Here is a 19,754-nt window from a genome sequence, read left to right as displayed (position 1 = left end):
CTTGCAGGGGGGCCAGTAGCCACACAGCAAAGTGCTGTTCAAGGCCTTTGAAGTCACATAGGTGTTTAACTGACAAAAGAAAACACAACTTTATGAAAAGGGCTTGCCTCAGCAAGAGGATCTGGAAACAAAGAAAACCAAGACCACTCGGAGAGAAGCAGAGCAGGGGAGAAGGAAGAGCCCTTGGAAGACAGTCAAGCCAAACCCCAAGGAAACTGGGAGAGGAAATGACAGTATGGATTTGCATGCATATGCTTTGTTTTCTTTCCACAGATCTTCCCTGGGCTGCTTAAGAGTAAAGTGAGCACATTCAGTTGTCTTTTCAGCTTTTTTACAGTCTGTTCTGACTGTAGAAACGTGCTGGTTGCCTGAACCATAATGCAGACGCTGAGGAGGAAGAGGCCAGATCCTTGCCAGAATTTGCGGTGGATATGTGAAGGACCAGCGGATGGGCACTAAATCCAGGGCTGATGCTCCTGGGCTGCCCTGAGGAGGAGATGTCTGTCTGCTGATGGAGGATGCACACATAGACCCAGATACCACACCCAGCCACAGAGAACCAAATGCACGTGAAATCCAACATACAGCAGTTTTGTGAGCATTAGACCAGGGGTATGGTCATGAAAATTTGGAGGGTGTCTGCTGATTGCTTCAAGATCAAGAGCAGCCCACGCAGGAGAGTCTGAACCTCTGAACTACCCAGCCCATTTCTCTGCAGCGAAAAGACATGCCATAAACCCAGCTGAAAATGCACGTTATTGATGCCTCAAACACCCACAGACTCAGAGGTTGAAAATCTGCAGTGGAAGCTAAATGGGGAGAGATTTTGTGGCTGGCACATGGCAGAAGCAGCATATGCACTGGTCAAATCCTCCTGTGGTGCAGCCAAAATACATGCCAAGAAATCAACCCAGGTGGTTAACATTTCTGAATTGAACCACTTGCCATCTTGCTGGCGTGATTCTCCACTGAGGCATTGAAAGGATTTGCAGCACTGATGGCCACGGCCGGGGAGAAGTCACCTCCTCATGTAAAAATAGGAGGTATCAACGCCAATGCAGCTTGCTAAAGGTGCAGCTCTGAGCAAACAGGAGGATATCAGTGTGCTGATGCAAATGGGGACGTTTAGGAACAGGGCAGACTGGTTATGGTTTGTTTGGGAAGAGCCAGGAAAAAAACCCAGATCCTGATGAATACTGCTCTGCCCTGTGTTTGTTATTAGGATGGCAGAAAGGCACTCTTGTGGGAGAGTGGGAAAAAGAAGGATAATCGCTTCCGATAGGGAATATCAACCTCCAGCTACCCCTGGGTGCTGTAGTTTACAGACTGCTGGAGGTTAGATGCAATAAAGTTTGCTCCACTCAAGGGAGACCTGCCAGAGGCAGTCCTAAAGGCGCAGAATGAATAAAACACGCTTTAAAGAACGAGCGAGGATTAAACCTGCTGCCTAACATCCTGGCAGGACAACGGGGATACATCATCGCCTTGCATTGGAGGCAGATTGGCAAAGGGGATTTGCCAGCTCTGTCACCCCCAAAGCACAGCACAAGGGAACAGCAGGATGATCATGAGAAGATTTTGATTTCACGGTCCAAGAGATGGATGAAAACTTGCAGAATCAGTCCAAGGGCATAATTTTTACAGATTACTTTTCAAAAGGGAGAAGACGGTAATAGCAGGTCTGCTCCTTATGCATAGTCCATAGCAATAGAAAATATGTGTGTGGCATTGAGCAAAGCAGCGGTGTACCTATTTGAAAGAGCAGCCCAGAACTGGACAGGTAGAGAGCTCAAAAGGACCTGTGATTTGAGAGGTCTAGGATCAGCAATTGACCCTTTGAAGGAAGCCATTAATCATCATTAAGGAGGTTTATATCCTGAGGGACCAAGAGGCAAAACAACGCGAGTCCTGTGTCTTATGATGTGGGTTAGCAAAGAGAGAAAACGGGGGCTGGAGAATGAAAAATAAAATGCATGTGGGCAGCAGGGTTTACCTGCAGCGGGGAAGTGCCTGAACATGGGAAGGGTTCGGGATCTGGCTGCTGAGGGAAACTGATAGGGTGAAAACAGCATCGAAGCAGCATTGTTTTCAGGAAAGGCAAGATATTTGCCTTCTCTCACTGATTTATCTGCATCTCTGTGGGTGCCCCTTCCTGTGTGGCTAATAAGCAGCAAGACGCTAGACAAGGAATACACAATTTCTTTTGCTTTTATTCATTTTCTTTCTAGATATAATAAGTCTTGCTTTTGTCAAGATCCCTGTTGTCTGGGTAATTTCATCTAGAGATCCTCAAGGAACAGAGATCTCCATATCCCTCAAAGTTTAATATCTTGGTTTTAGTTGGCATATTTTCAAGCAATAACTTATACAGCTGAAGAAGAAAAAAAAAAGATTGCTTATGTCTAATTGGCATTATACTAATTACCAGCAAAATACATCAGGCAAATATCACATCTACTCACTCTCTGTCATTTTACATTCCCTACTCCATCTTCTCTTTCCTCAGCAGCTATAAAACAACACAACATGCTGTTCTGACACATCCCTGAACAAAGATCATATCCTAACCCACTCCTTCTTTCTCTCGCTGCCTCCTTGTTTTTTCATTTCCAAGCAAGGTTGTTTTAAAACAGACACAGAAATATAACTGATTGAGAACTGCTGGTTTTATGAACTTGTGCCCATGCATCCTGCTCTTCTCTGTCAGATCCCTTCCCTAGCCTCTCCCAGAGTTTCTTGTACTTATGGCCACCCATGTAAGAACGTTTTACCTTTTATATCTGAATAAGTATATGAACACAGTTAGACTAAAACAGAAGCACACATCCTCTCACACATGGGCCATCTGAGCTGATTTATTCCTGACTCACAGCATTTTTGCTGGTTTACCCTAAATGATTTTAAAAGGCAAATAAGTTAAACCTGATAACACCAGTCTTACGCTGGAGTAAGGGTCCTGAGCGTAAATCTAAGCATCTCCAAGACCCACCATGAGCACTGTCCTCATCGTCTGGCTCATTTTGAGGCTAGCCTGCTTTCGCCTGGTTCAGAGCAGCTCTCTGCCAGACAAAAGCCCTGGTGCAGTTTGGGGGTGAGCACTGTGGATGAACCCTTCCCAGTGGACAGGATGGATGAAGCAACACTGACTGAAAGAGTTTAGCCTAGTAGACATGAGCTGTGCTGGGGCAGTTGGCCTCAAAGCCCAGGAACAAGATCTGGCTCTTTCTTTGTTTTTAGTGATACAGCGGTGGAAGGAGCACCCATGTAGGACTCAGTATCCATCAGACCCTGGGCAGTCCCGTTCTTTCATCAGTGAGGTGCAGCCCTCCTTTCCCATGAGGAGCAAGGCTGAAGCCCATCACAGAGATTATCTGGGAAGCCTTGTACCAGTGCAAAGGCACAGCCCCTTCTCCATCCCACTGTGGTTTCCAGTAACAACAAACATGGACAACTTGTCACTGCACGCCTCTGAGACCTGTCTAGATGTGCCTGCCTGGGAAAACGGAGCCCACCAGCCATGAAGCACATAAGTTTCCCCTATTTCTGCTTGTTGAAAGCTTCTTGTCCTGCTCAGACCAGATAGAGGGCTGAGGTGTTGGAAAGGGAGCCCAGGTCCAACCACACTGCCCAGGGAAGAAGGAGCTGACTACCATGTGGCTTCTGTACACCGCTGTTGTGTCAGCACTGGCCCTGAGCAGACTGCATGGTTGCATCAGCTCACATGAAATGAGCCCTGGTTCCTGCAGGGGAACCTCAGCTCTCTGAAAGGAAAGGCAAACGCAGGGGCTGATACGGTTAGATAACCTCTGAGTCAAAGCAGCCTATCCTTGGTATCTCTCGCCAGATGCCATGACTAATGTTAGATTTATGGAGTGTCCTCTCTGCAAGTAAAGCAAAGAGCTAGCGTTACAACCACTTAATGGAGGTGACTTCAAATCAGGATGGATGAGAGCTTGTGGGAAGGAGACAGGAAGAGAGATTCATTAATAGTGAGAGCACAAAGGATAAAATCCTGGGGAAGAGCGAACAACTGAGACTGACATTTGACCTGTCTCAATAGCAAAGCTCACATTGATTTCACTGAGGACAGGAAGGAATCCCTTATCCTCTATCTCATGTCTACGAGAGGGATTTTCCACCTGAGGGATCTACACCTGACCGATCCTTCAAACTCAGGCACATGCTATTTTGATGAGAAAGAAAATGCAGTGTGAAGTCCTCAAGAAGCTCAAATGAGAGACTTCATAAGCTTCTCTAGCATTAAGTTTAAAACCCACACTAATGCAGGTCCCTCTACATGGGAAGAGGTACTGCCAAGCAGGAAGGTTTACAGAGACATTCAGGAGCATTCAGAGGCAGATAAAGGGGAAATAACTGAGTTAGATCACACAGGAGCTGGAAATGGCATGTCAAATTACTTCAAAAGGAGCTTTCTAAGGAAGCAGGTCTTTGAAAACAACAAATAGTCTGAGACTGCTGAGGGATCCTAGTTGTCTATTGCTTTTACACTTGGTCACTTTTTCTGGTTTAGATGTATTCTAAACCTGAATGCTGACCTCATCCGGCTGCTCACTGCCCTTCTGCAAAATCCCTGCTTTCTGCAAGTTCAGCTCTTTGTGGAGCCACAGAGTAGTCAGGTTAGGAAAATTGCTCTGACTGAAGAGTAATATGGCAAAAAGAAGTGACCCAGCAAAACTTCAGCCTGATCAGCTCCCCGGTCCAGTTCACCACGCAGCCAGACAAACAGCTGTGTTGGCACAACAGAGCACATGGCACAGGGACAGGGATGAGCAAACCAAGACAGAGAGGAGAGGAGCTGCCTATTTTGGCACTCTTGCTAACAAAACACACAGGGTGCTGGCTGTGGTAACAGGTTCATCAACAGAAATGCTCATAACTGAGCTGCTGGCTCTCCCCGATGGATGTCACATGGACCATCTGCAATTGCACCAGAGCACCTGTCCAAAGGCAGGACACTGGGTCTCAAGCCCTGTTCAAATGCATATTTTAAAATGTTACAGAAAACACAAAAGAAGAGTCTGAAGGAGCTTCATCCGACCCCTCATTCTGAGGAAATGTCCTCTCTGGAGGGAACATGGTACAAAGAGAGAAGGGACTCACCCTCTTGTTCCTGTTGCGGATCTGATTCTGAAAGCTTCTTCCTATAACACAGTTTAGCGAACTTGAGTTGAACCCATGAATAGTTTGAGGATGACATAAACTACTCTCTGGAAAATAGACTTTATACCAAAGAAAGGGTGTTTAGATTTGGTCCAGATAAGAATAGCTGTGCGTGACCATGTGCATGGGCACTTGCACGGGCATTTGCAACCCTTGCCAGGCAAAAGCAAAAAACCTAAGTCCCGTGCGAACTGAGTGGCAGTAACCTGTATCTCACCTTGCAGCCACCTTGTGAAGGTGAAGAGTTCCCTGTTTAATGTCACTAAGGCTGCAGGAGTGCATGTCCTGCCAGGTGAGAGCTACAACCCAGCCCCAGGCCTGCTGAGATGAAATGGTGGTGGAAAGTGTTCCTGCCCTGGACTGGAGGAGGTACATGACATTGCTTGGTCTTCCTGGTCTGGAGACTGGGAAATCCTCCTTTCCCTGGACAGTAGACGTCGTCTTCCCTGCATAAGCTCATTTATAGTTCTTAGATAAAAATTATGTGCTCCCATCTGTTTGCAGTTGGTTCCTATAAGAAAAGTCTCAAAGTTTGCTGTGGAGCTGACCAAGCCTAGTGAACAGGGAAGAGTGGTTCCAAAAAGCAAGGTGAGTTTGGGGCTAGCTTTCAGCGTATTCTCCAAGCCTGTCGTCTCTGCAGTATTGCCCAGTAAATCAGCAAATTTAGAGCAGGGTCACCTCCCTGAGATGTGCACTCATGGTAGCGCAGGGAGAGGATCATGCTGGGCAGGGCTTCTGAATGGAAGAAAGATTAAGACAAATGACAGGATTTTCTCCATCCAGTAGGTTCAAAGCAGGAAGAATGTGAAGGACATAAAAGAAGAGCGCTGACATTCACTAATTTCCATTGTCTTGCCACAGACAGCAAGAGGGAATGGAAGATGTCACAGCCCAGCCCAGGATCGCAAGGAATAGCAGAAAACCCAAAAAATCCAATCTCGAATGCAGGAGGCACACATACAGCCATAGGGACCTACATATTCTACAAGAGAAGGCACCTTCCTACTGAAATATAAAGCTTTTTGTCTCTTGGGCATTGACTCAGAACGACTGTCCTGCCTAGATTTTTCATAATCACATAATGCAACCACAGTTCAGGGACAGAAAGAGTGGAAAAAGTAATCAGAACCCAACAGGGAAATTTGGTTCCTTCAAATAACTCCTCTAGAGATATGCAGGATCCACCAAGGATCTTCGGAGAACTTGAGGACAATCTTACCTGTGCACTACCACATAATCCTGTGAGACAAGAAAGACACTGTCAAATAAATTATTAAAGCTATTTTGGACAACGTCTGAAGCAAGTAGCATCCTTCTTAGAAGGTCTTGAGAGGATTAAAGGCATTCTCTGTAGTTAGTAGCAATGTACTTGTTAGTCTGGGGAAGAAAAAACAGCTGTACCCTGTTTACCCTGGGATCCTCGGTACAATTAAGGAAGGTGACCTGGTTGACGTGGCATGCCACAACCGCTCTGACCTGAACAGCTCTTTCGTAAGAGAGAGTTTACCCAGACATGGGTGCTGGAAAATACGGAAAAGAAGAAATAGGGTGAGAACAAGTCTGAAATTACAGCTCAGACAGAAATGGCGTGTTGAAACCAAGATGGTGTAATCCATGACCATTTGCTGCAATCTGTCGGACGTTGTCTCTCATGATAAAAATCTTTTCCCACATCTCTCTTCAGCAGTGATTAGGAAAATCAGAAGCTGTCTTTGGGGATGAACCAACATTAAGTGAAGAAAGTAGAGAAACTCACAATTTCTTAGGAAGAAAAGCAAATGCCTGTAGAGGTGAAGATCACTCAGAAACCCAGACATAATTGTAGAAGTAGACAAGATGCAGAAGACGGTCACAGAGAGTATGCATACCCTAAATAAGAGCAGGACTTGAAAACTACTAGTAATGACAGAACATCTGCAGTAAATAATTCCAGCCCTGATGTCAATAGTCAGTGTTAAAAAGGAAAGGGCTGCAGATCAGTTAAAAATAATCCCACAGTGTCTCAGCTAGAGAGGAGTCCAAGCACCAGTCAGACCCAAGCCAACGGTCCTCAGCTGCTCAGATGTGTGACCTGCTGGTTCTCAGTCAGCAAAGGGGAGATCGGTGCACAGTGCCAGCCAGAGACCATCTTTCTTTATTCCACGGACAGCAGCATTTATCCTATCCTACACCATACCCTCGGTTTTCTCCCACAAGGTGTGACATCTTTCAGTAACAGAAGAGGTCTGTGTACCAGACAACCTATCTGGGCTAACCGGCATTTGACCAGGAATCGCACAGAGCTAGCTCCAATCCCACATCCCAGATGGGAGCCCAGTCAAAAGCATTCCTCAGCGCTCTGCAACAAAGCAAAAATGCTGCAGAGTACGTTTGAAAAAAAATCCGCAGACTGAACATGTGCCTGGAACACTTTCATGAAGACAAAAGGGACATTGAAAGATAATGCAAAAAAAGAAGAATAGGTTTTAAGATCTGGAGACTTCACTCTGCCAAAGGAGGAGACAGAAAGCAATTTTTTTTGTCCCATCTGCTGGCTGGAAGGAACTGCACAACAATAGCAGTGAGAACCTTAAAAAGAAGCTCATGACCAGACTGACACGAAGCAGGAGGTAGTGGCTCCCCACTGCTGCAAATCCATCTCATCACCATGAGCAGTGAGAAGGGACCGTTGGCTTGGGAGTTCTCTTCTGAGCCACCCGCCTTCTCAAGGTGCTGTGACATTGCAGGGTGCACGCACAGCCCAGTGCTAGCCAGAAGCAGCTCTGTTTGCATGCGGTGGACACACATGCCTGTCGTGAGACTATGAAGACAAACACTAGCAGTCACATTATCTCTGTGCCTGGTGCTGCTATGGATGCCACTGAGTGCTGCTGGAGAGCTGTGGGCTATCATCTGGACACATGCACACCGCTAAAAGGTTGTTGGCAAATTGGCGATCACGCAGAGAAAAAATGATATGAAGGAACGGAAGACTTGAACTATAATCAGAAGTGTAGCAAAGGGGAGCGGGAGGAAAAAATCTCCCCAGGCTGCTTTTGCAAGGGTTGCCAAAAAGCAGCACATACATCCAAGATGTGCCAGATGTTGCTGCTGCCCAGGAATGGGGCTGCATGTCTGTGGTGGCACCATGAGCAGATGGCAATGGCTGGGAGGAGCGCAAGGAAAGGTGGGAGGAAAGGAAGAGAGACCCAGCTGCCAAAATGTCTTGCCTTGGCTCTGCTCACTGTAAGGAACTTGACTCAGTTTTTGAGTGTATCAAAAAGAACTTTAAATGTTGACTTGCTTGCATGCGATCTACACGTACGTGTCGCGTGAAGTGTCTTCTAATATTGTAAGATTCAATGGAAAGAAATGGGAGCCGGAGCAGCTCAAGCAGAATTTTAGTGTAGGCTTGTGAAACTGGGGCTGGAGAGGAGCTACCACTGGAAGGGCTCACCAGGGGTCTCACACGCTTGCCACCATTTGCAATCTGCTGTCAAAATGGGATCTTTCCAAAGGAGTGCTCCCGCTCAGCCATGGTGAGATGCAGAAATCACAGGGTGAAATTTTATGGCCTGTGTCACGCAGGTGTTAGACAAGCTGCACCTTCTGGCTTTACAATGCACCAATCTACCAATCTTTCTCGAATCGAAGAAAAATCTGGACTGAAAGGGTTTTACTAAGTCCGGCAGTCAAACCCTGGAAATGGTATCTCAATTCATTTGCTCAAGCTGTGCTGAGGTGTACAGAGGAGGTAGGAAACCATGAGAAAAAGGCTGGTCTTGTCAGAAAAGCCTATGGCTATGAACCAGGCGAGAGGGTTTTACATCTAGCTCTGCCACAAAGTCCCAAAGCCATGCTGCTCTCGCCTCGTACGTCAGCAGCTGCCCGGAGGCGGCCGAGGCAGCCTCGGCTTTGCCATCCAAGAGCAGCTGGAGACCTGCCTCGTGGCTTAGGAGCACTGGGATGCTACAGCGGCTCTCGCCTTCCGAAAAGAGCAGACCGAGGAGCTGCCAGCTCATCCAGTGGGTCACTCAAAGCTAGCAGACATCTCAGAAATACAGATTACAATTTTCTGTTTCATTCCCCAACTATGGTGGAATTTCTTCCCTGGAAGGGGAGCTGTGAGGATAAACTCATTAACATCTGTGAAGTACAGATACTACTGCACTAAGTGCATTGCGAAAGCTCATGAGATGATCGTTAATTACATATTCAACGCGGGGTTGTAATGGCATGCATTAAAAATGGCATGGGGTCCCCACTTTAAATAATGGGGATGCAACAGATTAAACATTTACCCCTGTTCTGTCGGCTGAAGAACGCAATTCAGAAATACTTCATCCAATGTATCGTCATCTCAGGTACCTTTGTACCACACAGAGACAGAGTGAAACAGCCTTCATGTAACGTTTCCTAAATTGCACGTATTTGGTCCTGTAATCTTACTAAATTCTCTCCATCGTCAATGGAGAGAGACTGGCACTTTCATAATCCAAGCTCTGCATGCATTATGGCAGGGCAGATCCTCTGCAGAGCAGAATCACTCCCAGGCTCCTTCCAACTAAAGCAAATCTGTGATACAGGGGGAGCAGATGTCTTTAGCGAAAGCAACGGGTGGCCAAGTGGGAGACTAAGCTCAGTTCCCAGCTCAGTGTACCCCACAGAAGTGGATAACAGCACGGCAAAATGTTGGGGAGGAAACAGTGGGCAGCTAGGTAAAATACCAGGGATGACAAATGCCTGGGATGACTGAGGAGCTGGCACATCAGTGCCAAGATACTGGAGAAGTCTTCATCAGAAACATCGTAATTCCTCCTGAAAAGGACCTGGCTCAGCCCCTGCAATACAGCATTTTGCTGCAGTATGCACAGTAAAAAGTGTCCAAAAAAGGAGGACACTGATATGTGTGTTAATCAAGTGAAGAACCATCTACAAAGAAAAGGCATGGATCTGTCTTCCAGTTGAAAAGCTATAAATAGCCTTGCATACTTGCTTATCAGATTGGTTCGGCTGCAGGGATAATCTCCTGGAGAAAGCAATGGAAGCCCTGTTATGTTGGATATTTATAACTAGATGAAAGCCTTGAAAATGCACAGTCGTGTCAGTCTCGCGCTCGTGCCGCGAGATAGGGTGAGTGGGATCCAATTTGTCTCTTCAGTTTAATATAAGGTCAAGAATGGCTTAGTCTTCCTAGCTTCACAAAAAACAACATCTGATCTCTTTGAGGGGCTGGTGCCGCTTGAGCAGCTGCAGAAGCCAAGAGAAGGGCCTGGTGAGACAGTCCCCAAACAGGTCATGATGGTCCCACATCACTGGAGACTCTTCACAGGAAGCAAGACATGATCCTTCTCTGGACAAACAAGACAGAGAGGTCTTGTTTGCACCACAGAGAGGTCTGATGTGCCACATCTCGGGCAGGTGGACCGTGGGAAACGCAACTCTGATGAACTGATCTAACACAACCAGTACCTCCTAACCTCCAAGTCACCTGGCCTGGTGCCAGGGTCCCCTAATAGTCTGCTTAACGGATCTTGACCCTGACCCCAGCCCCTCAAGTTCGTTGAACTGCCTTTCTTTGCTAGATTATCTGCAGAGCACCAGGACCAACTAGGGTTAATGCTGGTGGATTCCCCAGAGCCCTGGCCTGCCGTGGCCTCTGCACTGAACCTGGTTTATACAGGTCAGGACGGCTGCTGGAGGCACTGGAGCCTGACTTCCCAACCACTGCCACGTGAAGGGAGCCGAGCCAGGACAGGCTGGGGGACAGCGAGCAGAATAGGGTTACGGTTATCCCCTGGGAGCCTCTGCACATGTCTGTATCACACGTGGATTTGTTCATAGATGGGTATGTGGTGATCTCCGTCCTCCTGGGCTGTGAGCATACACAGGGCTCTTGTGCAAAGGGAGGGAGCTGCCTAATTTATAGGGCAGGTTGGGTTTTGTGATGCTGTGAGCAGGGAGCCATGCCCGGGTGCTCTATCCCTGTGAGAGCCACTGCTCCGGGCAGTGTCCCCTAGCCTTCCTCGGGTCTGCTCATCCCCATCGGGCAGACAACAAACATCCCAAGGACTACAGGCAACCCTCTCTGCCCTCCATCTCCTGCTGCAGACCCTCCAGGTTCTCTCTCTCTCCTCTTTCTACTTTTAGCCCTGCTCCTCCTTCATCACCTCTGGGTTGCCTGTCACCTTCAGGGGCTCAAACTTTCCTCTTCCAGGCCCATCATCACCACTGCCCTGCTCTATCCTTCAGCACAGCCATGTGGCATCTCCTTGCCCACATGCCCTTCAAGCCTCTCTTGCAGGCACAGGCTGGTACGCAAGGGCACTTGGGAAGTCCAGTACTGTCGTCCTGTGCCAGGACTCCAGGAACCTTTCCATACCACTCTTCCCAGTTGACTGGCTGGTACTTTTGGGAAGAAAGTGATCTGCACAACACTCCTAGACAGGAAGGTGCCTCATATTGCAAGAGCAACAAATGGATTTGGGAACCCTGCAGACCTGGCACAACCATGCTTTGCTTCAATGGTTGTAGCACAGCGAACTCCAGTGTTACTCCATGAACTAACCTGGGAAGAAGGAAAAGATGTTCTGCTAGACCTTCAACACCACAAATTACCGTGGGCTCCATGTGCTGCTTAATAGGAGGACCTAGCGGGTTTGCAGCTCCCTAGACCAGCTGAACACACTCTCAGCCATTTTCACACCACATACAGACCTGTCCCAAAGTCAAGAATGCTCCCAGAAGTAGGAGGAGACTTCGGCAGAACCCTTTGCACCTCCTTTTCTTCCCTCCCAGAGGTTTCTTTGAACTTGCCAGCTCCACTGCAACCTCCCCTCAGTACAAGAGCACAGAAGGCAGCAGGTACAGGAAAGTAGATGTTATATGCACAGCCAGAGCCAAGTCCGAGGAAGCAACTTAAGCTGGCCAGAGAAGATAGCTTGGGGAGTGGGCTCATTGAGGGTAGTCAGGCAGGCAGCACAGAGGCAGCACAAGGAGCAGAACTGGGGTTGAAGCTGCACCAGGGCAGGGGAAAGCCAGCTCTCCCATGGCGAGATTGCAGTCACCTCTGGTGGGGTTCTCAGGTAAAGGTGGACCCGAGCAGGAGGTGACCTGAAGGGCCCAATGAAGGCAGGACACGTCGCTCTCGGGTTTGCCACCACCACGCTCTCTGATCCTCCCCTCCATGTATCTCCTCACCCATCCGCACCACTAAACCTGCTCTCCCCCTCTGCTCCCCAGGAAACTCCCACGGCTCCGACACCCACCACAGCATGGAGAGCTGCATCACACCCTGACCGCCCCTACACCCCTACCCTGCCGCAGGGGCAGGCACCCGTGGGACCACCTGACTGCGGCACGCAAGCTCAGCGTCGGCTGGGCTACAACTCCCTCCGCATGCCGCCTGTGCTGCCATCTCGGACCATCCTGTTGGGCCCCCTGTCTACATCATGCCAAACCCATCTGCCTCCTGCCAAACCCATCTGCCTCCTTGACTCTTCCCACCCCCACATCTCCTAGCCTCCCCTGGACCTCCTCTCCCTCACCCACCTCTCCCCTCCCCACCATGTCCTTGCTGCTCTCTTGCTTTGAGCCTCACCTCTTCTCCAGCCTCCCAGCCCCACCAGACTTGAGCGTGACAAGCCTGTCCCAACCGAACTCCTCACCCCATCTCACCCACACCAGGGGAGGTGCGGCATTGAGGATGAAGAGCCTCAGGTGCAGAGTCCCTGGGGAGGGGGCAGGCACGCGTGCCGCGAGCACGTACCGTTCTCAGGGTGCTCCATCTCCCCGATGCTGCCATCGGGCGTGGTGCGTTCATAGTGATCCTCAGGCAGGGCTAGCGGCCCAATGCGGGGCCCCGACGATGATTTGCTGCTTGGGGTCTCCGATTCCTCCAGCCCGCTGTCGTAGTAGCTGTGCTGGGAGGGATCCTGCAGGTCCTGAGCCTGGCTGGCTGCAGAGAACGTCACTCGGCGATGAGGTAACTGGGAGAGAAGAGAAAAGCTGTTGCATCATGCACCCAGCAGATGAAGGCAAAGGGGGGTTCACCAAACCTGACCCCTAAACAGAGGCAGATCGCTCCTGCCCCGTGCTCCTGACACCAGCAGGGTCCATCATCAGCCCCCCGCAGCCAGCCCAACAGACACGGCGCCAGGCTCCACCCCAGCCAAGAGCACCCCATCAGACACCACCCCATGCGGGGAGCACACCTTGCGTGGTCCCTGCGCTCCCCTGACCCAGCAGCTCCCTCCAAGGCTCATGCCCCAGCCTCTTTTTCCACCCAGAGACAACCCTGGGCAGATGCCCTCTCCCATGACAGGCAGGCTCCAGAAAGGTACCCCGTTAGCACAGCGTCCTGAATCTTTGGCCCCCACCCGACCCTTCATCTGGGGTCTCCATTTTGCACTCAGACTCTGCATGCACCCTTGGTGCCCTCAGAGACCCAATCTCAGAGACCGACCTGGCTGAGCCCACCCGAGAGCCTCTCTAATGGGATCACTGCCCAGCACAGAGCTATGGTGACATCATCCCTCACCTTCCAGCCCCTGGCCTGACACCATCTCTCATCCTAAGAGGTTCTCCATCAAGGGTCACCATCGCTTCTTTTGTCTGCTTGTTAAACGTTTCAAAGACCCTACTTCACACTTTCTCTCCCCAGCTTTGCCTCATGCTTGGGAGGAGCTCCCTGCAAACAGCCATTAAGCTACATCATTATCCTCCTCCAAATCCTTCCATAATAACCCTTCTTTGTCGTGATTACTGAGGAGTGGAAAGGGTAGCACAAGTTCATAGGGCAAGAGCAGGATGATGAGTGCAGAGAATGAAACACAAACACCAAGAGAGAGAAAAAGACACAAAATCACCCATAAATGTAGGAAGGACCCCAAGAAAGGACCTGTTTGATGGGGATCAGAAGGCGATCAGGAGAGAGAGGAACCAACACACAATTTAGGCTGAATACCTTTTTTTGCTGATGTCTTTGCTACAACTGAGTGGCAATCAGGCATCCCACACGGCTAGCACCAACGAGGAAGGGGAAGGAATTGAGACTAACTGAGGGAAGGAACACACAGGGAGCATTTAGATGAGCTAGCTGCTTTTAGGTTGGTTGGACCTGATTAAATTCACCCCAGGTGCTTAGAGACCTGATTTAAGTAACTTCAGAGCTGTTAGGGCTTTTTTTTTTGCTTTCTTTTTTTTTTTTATATACTTTTTTTAAAGAATTTGTAGAGAATCAGGGAGCTTCCAGAAGACTGGAAGTGAGCTAGTGAGCTAAAATAGCGTCTGTCTTTAAAGATGAGAAAAAAGAAGAGCTGGAGAATTATAAAACAGTTAGCTTAATTTCAGTTCCTGGAAAAATACTGAAACAGATAAAAGAACTCTTTGTAAGTACCTACAAGATAACAAGGAAATGAGTAACAGCCACTGTAGGTTTGTCACAAACAAACATGTCAAGCCATTGAACTTCTTCCTTTGAAAAGACATCAGGCCTTGTGGATGGAGGAGGAGCAGTAAATGTTATATCTTGACTTTAGGAAGTTTTTTGACACTATTTTAGATGATATTCTCATAAGTAATGCAGGAAAACAGTGTAGGTGCAGCATAGTACTTCTCTGCTTAGGTAATATAGTGCAATTCACTGCAGGGTGGATGCAAAGCATTTAGAAAGTTGTGTTCAGAAAATAATTACTGCTTTCAGCTGGGACGATGTATCAAATGAAATTCTTTGGGTTGTGTCCTGAGTCCATCGCTAGCCTGTATTTTCATTAACTGCTTGGATGACAGATGTGGAATATATCTGTCACATTTGCACACTTGGGAAAAATAATCACCGCGCAAGCAGCAGGCTGGCTGAAGGATTGGGGGTTACAACAGATCACGGGTTGACTATCCATCAATGGTGTCAATCTCTCACCAAAAAATGCATCTATATTGGGATGCGTAAACAGGCGCTTTGTCTTTAAGTCACTGAGGGATCTGTCTGCTCTGCTGGGCTCAAGTAGGACTGCAGAGGCAAAGCTGTGTCCAGTCTGGGCACCACTTTCAAGAACACGTGCACCAGCTGAGCAGAGAGGAGTGGCAACAAGCTGCTGTCAGAAATCATGACAAAACATAAAAAGACTGAGGAAACTGGTTTGGGGAGGTGGAGGCTAAGGGTGGCAAAGGCAGCACTCTTCAAGCTCATAAAAGCCTTCTGCAAAGAGAAAGCTGCTGCTTTTGACCATGGACAGACAAGAAGGAATGGCCTTCACCCGCAGCAGGCAAGACTGAGGTTAGCCGCTGTGGAAAAAAATACAATGGTAGGTTTAGCCAAGTGCGATAAGATTGCCAAAGCAGAAGGTGCAATCTTTGTCATGAAGGGACAGGCAAGCACCTCTCAGGAGGTGCACAGCTCTGGAGGAGCTGAGGTCAAGGCAGTCCTGCTTGCAGCAGAAGTGTGTGCAGATGATGCCCCAGAGGTCATCTCCCAGCCCACTTCGTAGGCTGTGCAGCCGTGTAAAACCTGCAAAAGCCTTCACTGCACAGAAGTCACTGCCCACCATGCCAGGCAATGCTGTCCCACAGCCTCCTCCTGCACCCTGACTACCTGTCTGAAACTGCTTTCCTCCGTCACTGTGGATCATCCCTGGCTCGAAGCTTATGCTTTCACTCTGTGCTTGTAAAACCCCAGACAAACAACTAGGGCTCCTTGGGGTGCCTGCAATAATGCAAACAAACAGCCTCAGAAACCCATCCTGTGACAGCTACTATCCCTCCCCTGAGGGGTCTTCTTCCAAATAGCATCACTTTTACCTAAAAAACACCTCCTTTAAATGTCAGATCCTGCCTGGCAGCCCTTGAAAGGGCTCTTCTCACTGCAGGGCGAAGGCAATCCACACTCAACCCCACTCCCTTCCAACCCTGCACGGCAGCACAGCACTGGTGGGGGTTAGTGCCCTCCTCTTACTCTGCGCAGTCCTAGTAGCTTGTGTCTGGCTGAAGCTCTCCACCCGGAGAGCCTTGTTCTGGAGTCACGGAAAGACACTGAATCCATTTGTCTGGCACTGACTTACAGAAATTGGGTTTTGTTTGACCTTCCTCTGCTAGGTTAAAGAGCCTTTCAGCACGCAGCGTTTTCTGCACAAGAAGTTGCTTGTACAGTCCAATCAAGGCACGCCTCAATCTTCTTTCTGAGAAGTTAAACAAACCGGGTTCCTTAAGTCTCAACCTGCAAGCCAGCGAATCAGTTTTGTGGCCCTGATCTTTTCTTGCCCCAGTTTTTCTGCATTCCTCATCAGAGGCGATCCCTGCAGGACTGCTGGTGCCATCTCACCAGGGCTTTCTGCAGAGCCTTGCTTCTCCTCCTACCTCTCAGGTTTTTTCATCTGAGGACTGTATTAGCCCTTTGGCGGGAGCACCGCGAGTGCTCACGCTGAGCTACTCATGCGGTGTGACCCTTAAATCCATTTTAAAGTCAGTGCTTTCCAGGATATAAACCAGCATTCTCTATTTCTCAATGTACAGCTTTGCATTTGGCTGTGTTAAAATGCACTTTGTTTAAATGGGCCCGGTTTACCAAGCAATCTGGATCGCTCTGCATGACTGCTCTATCCTCATCATGATCTCCCACTCCACCAATCTCCGTGTCAGCTGCAAATTTTATCAGCAGTGATTTTATATTTACTTCCAGATCGTTGATTACAACGTTGAATGGCAGCAGGCACAGTACTGCTGCCGAAGAGCTCCTCCAGAGAACCTCATTCCGCAAGGACTCCCAACCAACGACTGCTTTTCTTCGCTAACCTGTTGATAAACCAGATCTTCATCTATCTAACAATGCTTAACATATAATAAGTAGTGTTAATTCAAAATAATAATAATAATAACATAATGCATTATCAACTCGGCATCTTCATCAAACTCCAAGTTGATCAGCTGCACGCTGTAATCTCACACCAGCATAAAACCAGCTCTGCTGCTTCAGACCCGCAGGTATGCCTAGAGCAGATCCTGTTCCTCGCGGTGGCCAGGAGCAGATGCCTAAGGAAAGGTTTAAGAGCTGGACCTGTCATGTAATGACACTGCCCAGTATCCCTTCCCATCAAACTGCATTGACTGACGTCAGTGCTATTTCCATCACTGAGTTTCCTGCCTCAGCTATTAATCCAGTTGCTCCCTGGGGCTGACGAGGACAGTGTGCGGTGCACACAGCATCCCCATCACTATTCCAGCTGGCTCACGGCACCACTGCCCTCCCACTCCTCCTGGCCCATCCTGGGGTCCCCAGCTCCATTAACACCTCCGGATCAGAGAGCTCCTACTCCAGCCCTTTGAAGATGCTTTGGCACAAATTATTTTATTCGATTATTTTAAACATCACTATTTCAAGGAGGTGATATTTTGAATGTTTTTACTGGTGACCAATGCATTGACATTTATTGAATACTTTTGCATTTTTCTACATAATTAACAATTTTACAGTCTCCCTTTGGAAATGACAGTCACTGGATTCCACCTAGCACATTTTTTAAAGTACTCTTTATTGTGTTTAGCTTGTCAAAATTGATTTTCCCCCAATATTTTTGGCTTTCCTTGTCAATTTTCTATACTCCATAACTACTCATTTCTACTAATTGCTATACACTCCCTCCCTTTTCCCTTTTTCCTCCTCCAGTATTTATTGCTTTTCTATTTCTAACTGCTATCTCCACTTTGCCACTGCACTAGAATGGGATTTGGGGCAAAATTGTCTATTTTCCTAGCTGAGGAATTGTGGCTCTGAAAAAAATCCTTTCAAGGGCTCCCCAGTGCTCGCTCTCATCTTCCTGATGGAGAGACCTGCCTGTGCCAGCCTGTACATCTGAGGAGCAAACCCAGCCCCTGTCCCCGACTTTCTGCAGGGAGCACCAGCACCGGCAGCTGCCTCCAGCCACGGTGGGTGCTCTGATGAAGACATTCATCCCCTAGTAAATCTTGTGGGTTTCTGTTGTGCCGCAGCTCAGGTTTTTTCCCTGAGCAAGGAATCGTTTGCAGCTCATACGTTTAATGACCCCCATCCTCTGTGAAGTGCTCTCACGCCTTTTTGAGTCCACGCCTGCTTTTGGCCTCCGTGGCATCCTGCAGCAATGAACTCTCTGCCCGTGTGCTACGCAGAAAAGCGCTTCCCTTTGGTTTTACAACTGCTGCCTGGTAATTTTTCCTTGAACTTCTCCTACCTGCAGGGTTATGAGAAAACATGAGTAATTGCTCCTCGCTCTACCCCTTTCCAATTTCACAGATCCGCGCTGCATCCTGCTCCACTGTGTCCTCTGCGAGCTGCAGCGTGCGAGTACGTGCAGCCTGTCCTCCTGCAGACGCCGGGCAGGTCGGGCCAGCTTTGCTGCCCTTCTCTGTGCCTGTTCCAGCTCTGCCACAGCCTTTCCACAACGGGGAAGCCAGGCTCACACCCACGGTTCCAGTTTTGGGACTTATCTGACAGTAGCAGGGACTTGTTTTGATGAGAAATTTTCTCGGGCTCTCCCCGACAGCCTTCCCCAGCCTGCCTGGTCCTGGCTGCACACCCCAAGAGCCTCCAACACCATTCCCACCAAGGGGCTCCTCTATCCTGATGCCCTCTACCGTAAGGGTCCCCACCCACGGATGCTGGAGGGGGACTAAGGGGACCCCCTCCCGCCTCAGCCCCGCTCTACTCCCTCCTGCCTCTTCCCTTCATTGCAAACATCTCCGGCTCTCATCAGGACCCGCACCAAGCTGATTCTCCTTGCTAAACCCAGGGAAAACAAACTCAGCCAAAACGAGAGCAGTCCTACCAGGGAACAGGGCTGCGGGGTGTCACACCGGCTCCCCCCAAATGCACTGCATCACCCCCTGCGCAGACGGCACGGACTGAGCAGCAGGAGATGCGGTCCCATCTGACGGACCAGAAATTGCGCTGTTCACAAAGGAAACCTTAAAATCGCCCCAGGAACCCTTTTCCTGCTGACAGGAATGGTGCGGTGCAACAGCCCCCCGGAGGTAAGCCGCCCTGCTCCCCCCCCCCGAGCGCCGATTAATGCTGGAGTGGTGGAAATATCAAAATTGTTAACTACCTCACTGCTGATCCGAAAGCAGGATCCGCGGCTAATGGGCTCATCTGGCAGCCTCCAATTGCTCCTGCGCCTCCCCACATGCCAGAAGCCTCAACGGCCTTTCAGCCAGCTGCCAAAGGAGCTTGCTTCCCCAACAGCCGCCACAATGCAGCAACTCACAGGGCTGAAAGTGAAAGGCAATGTCAGACCCAATGCCCAGAATATAAAAATAAGTGACAAGGGAGCCATTGTAGCACATGAGTTAGTCAACTTCAGATTAATTCATGAACCCCTCTCTTTTACCAACCAACCTGGAGCTATGCAACATCCCTGGTCACTGAAAAAAAAAAAGATAAGCCCAGGGACCATGCCCCAAACTACACTTCATGTCTGAAGGCTTTGCTGCTTGTGGGAATTATTTTGCCAGTATCACGTCTGGAGAGGAGCACGGCTCCAGCGCAATGCAACACAGGCTTCGGAGCAGGAGGCTGAGGGGAATAATTATGCCCATGGAAACCAGGGCAAGCCTCGAGGAGAGCTGGA

At 49.0% G+C, this 19,754-nt stretch overlaps 1 protein-coding gene across 1 annotated transcript in view; it reads right to left on the bottom strand.

Annotated features, from left to right (window-relative positions):
* PCDH1 (protocadherin 1) overlaps positions 1 to 19,754 on the bottom strand; it is a 53,560-nt gene that overhangs the window by 12,312 nt on the left and 21,494 nt on the right. Inside the window, exon 4 of the mRNA XM_050905182.1 lies at positions 12,929 to 13,148. Within this exon, the coding sequence (XP_050761139.1) occupies positions 12,929 to 13,148 (220 nt within the window). The remainder of the gene's footprint in view (positions 1 to 12,928; positions 13,149 to 19,754) is intronic.

Source organism: Gymnogyps californianus, chromosome 14, assembly GCF_018139145.2.
Source record: "Gymnogyps californianus isolate 813 chromosome 14, ASM1813914v2, whole genome shotgun sequence".
In the NCBI taxonomy this organism is placed as follows: domain Eukaryota; kingdom Metazoa; phylum Chordata; class Aves; order Accipitriformes; family Cathartidae; genus Gymnogyps; species Gymnogyps californianus.
This window is presented reverse-complemented; position numbering and strand designations above follow the sequence as displayed.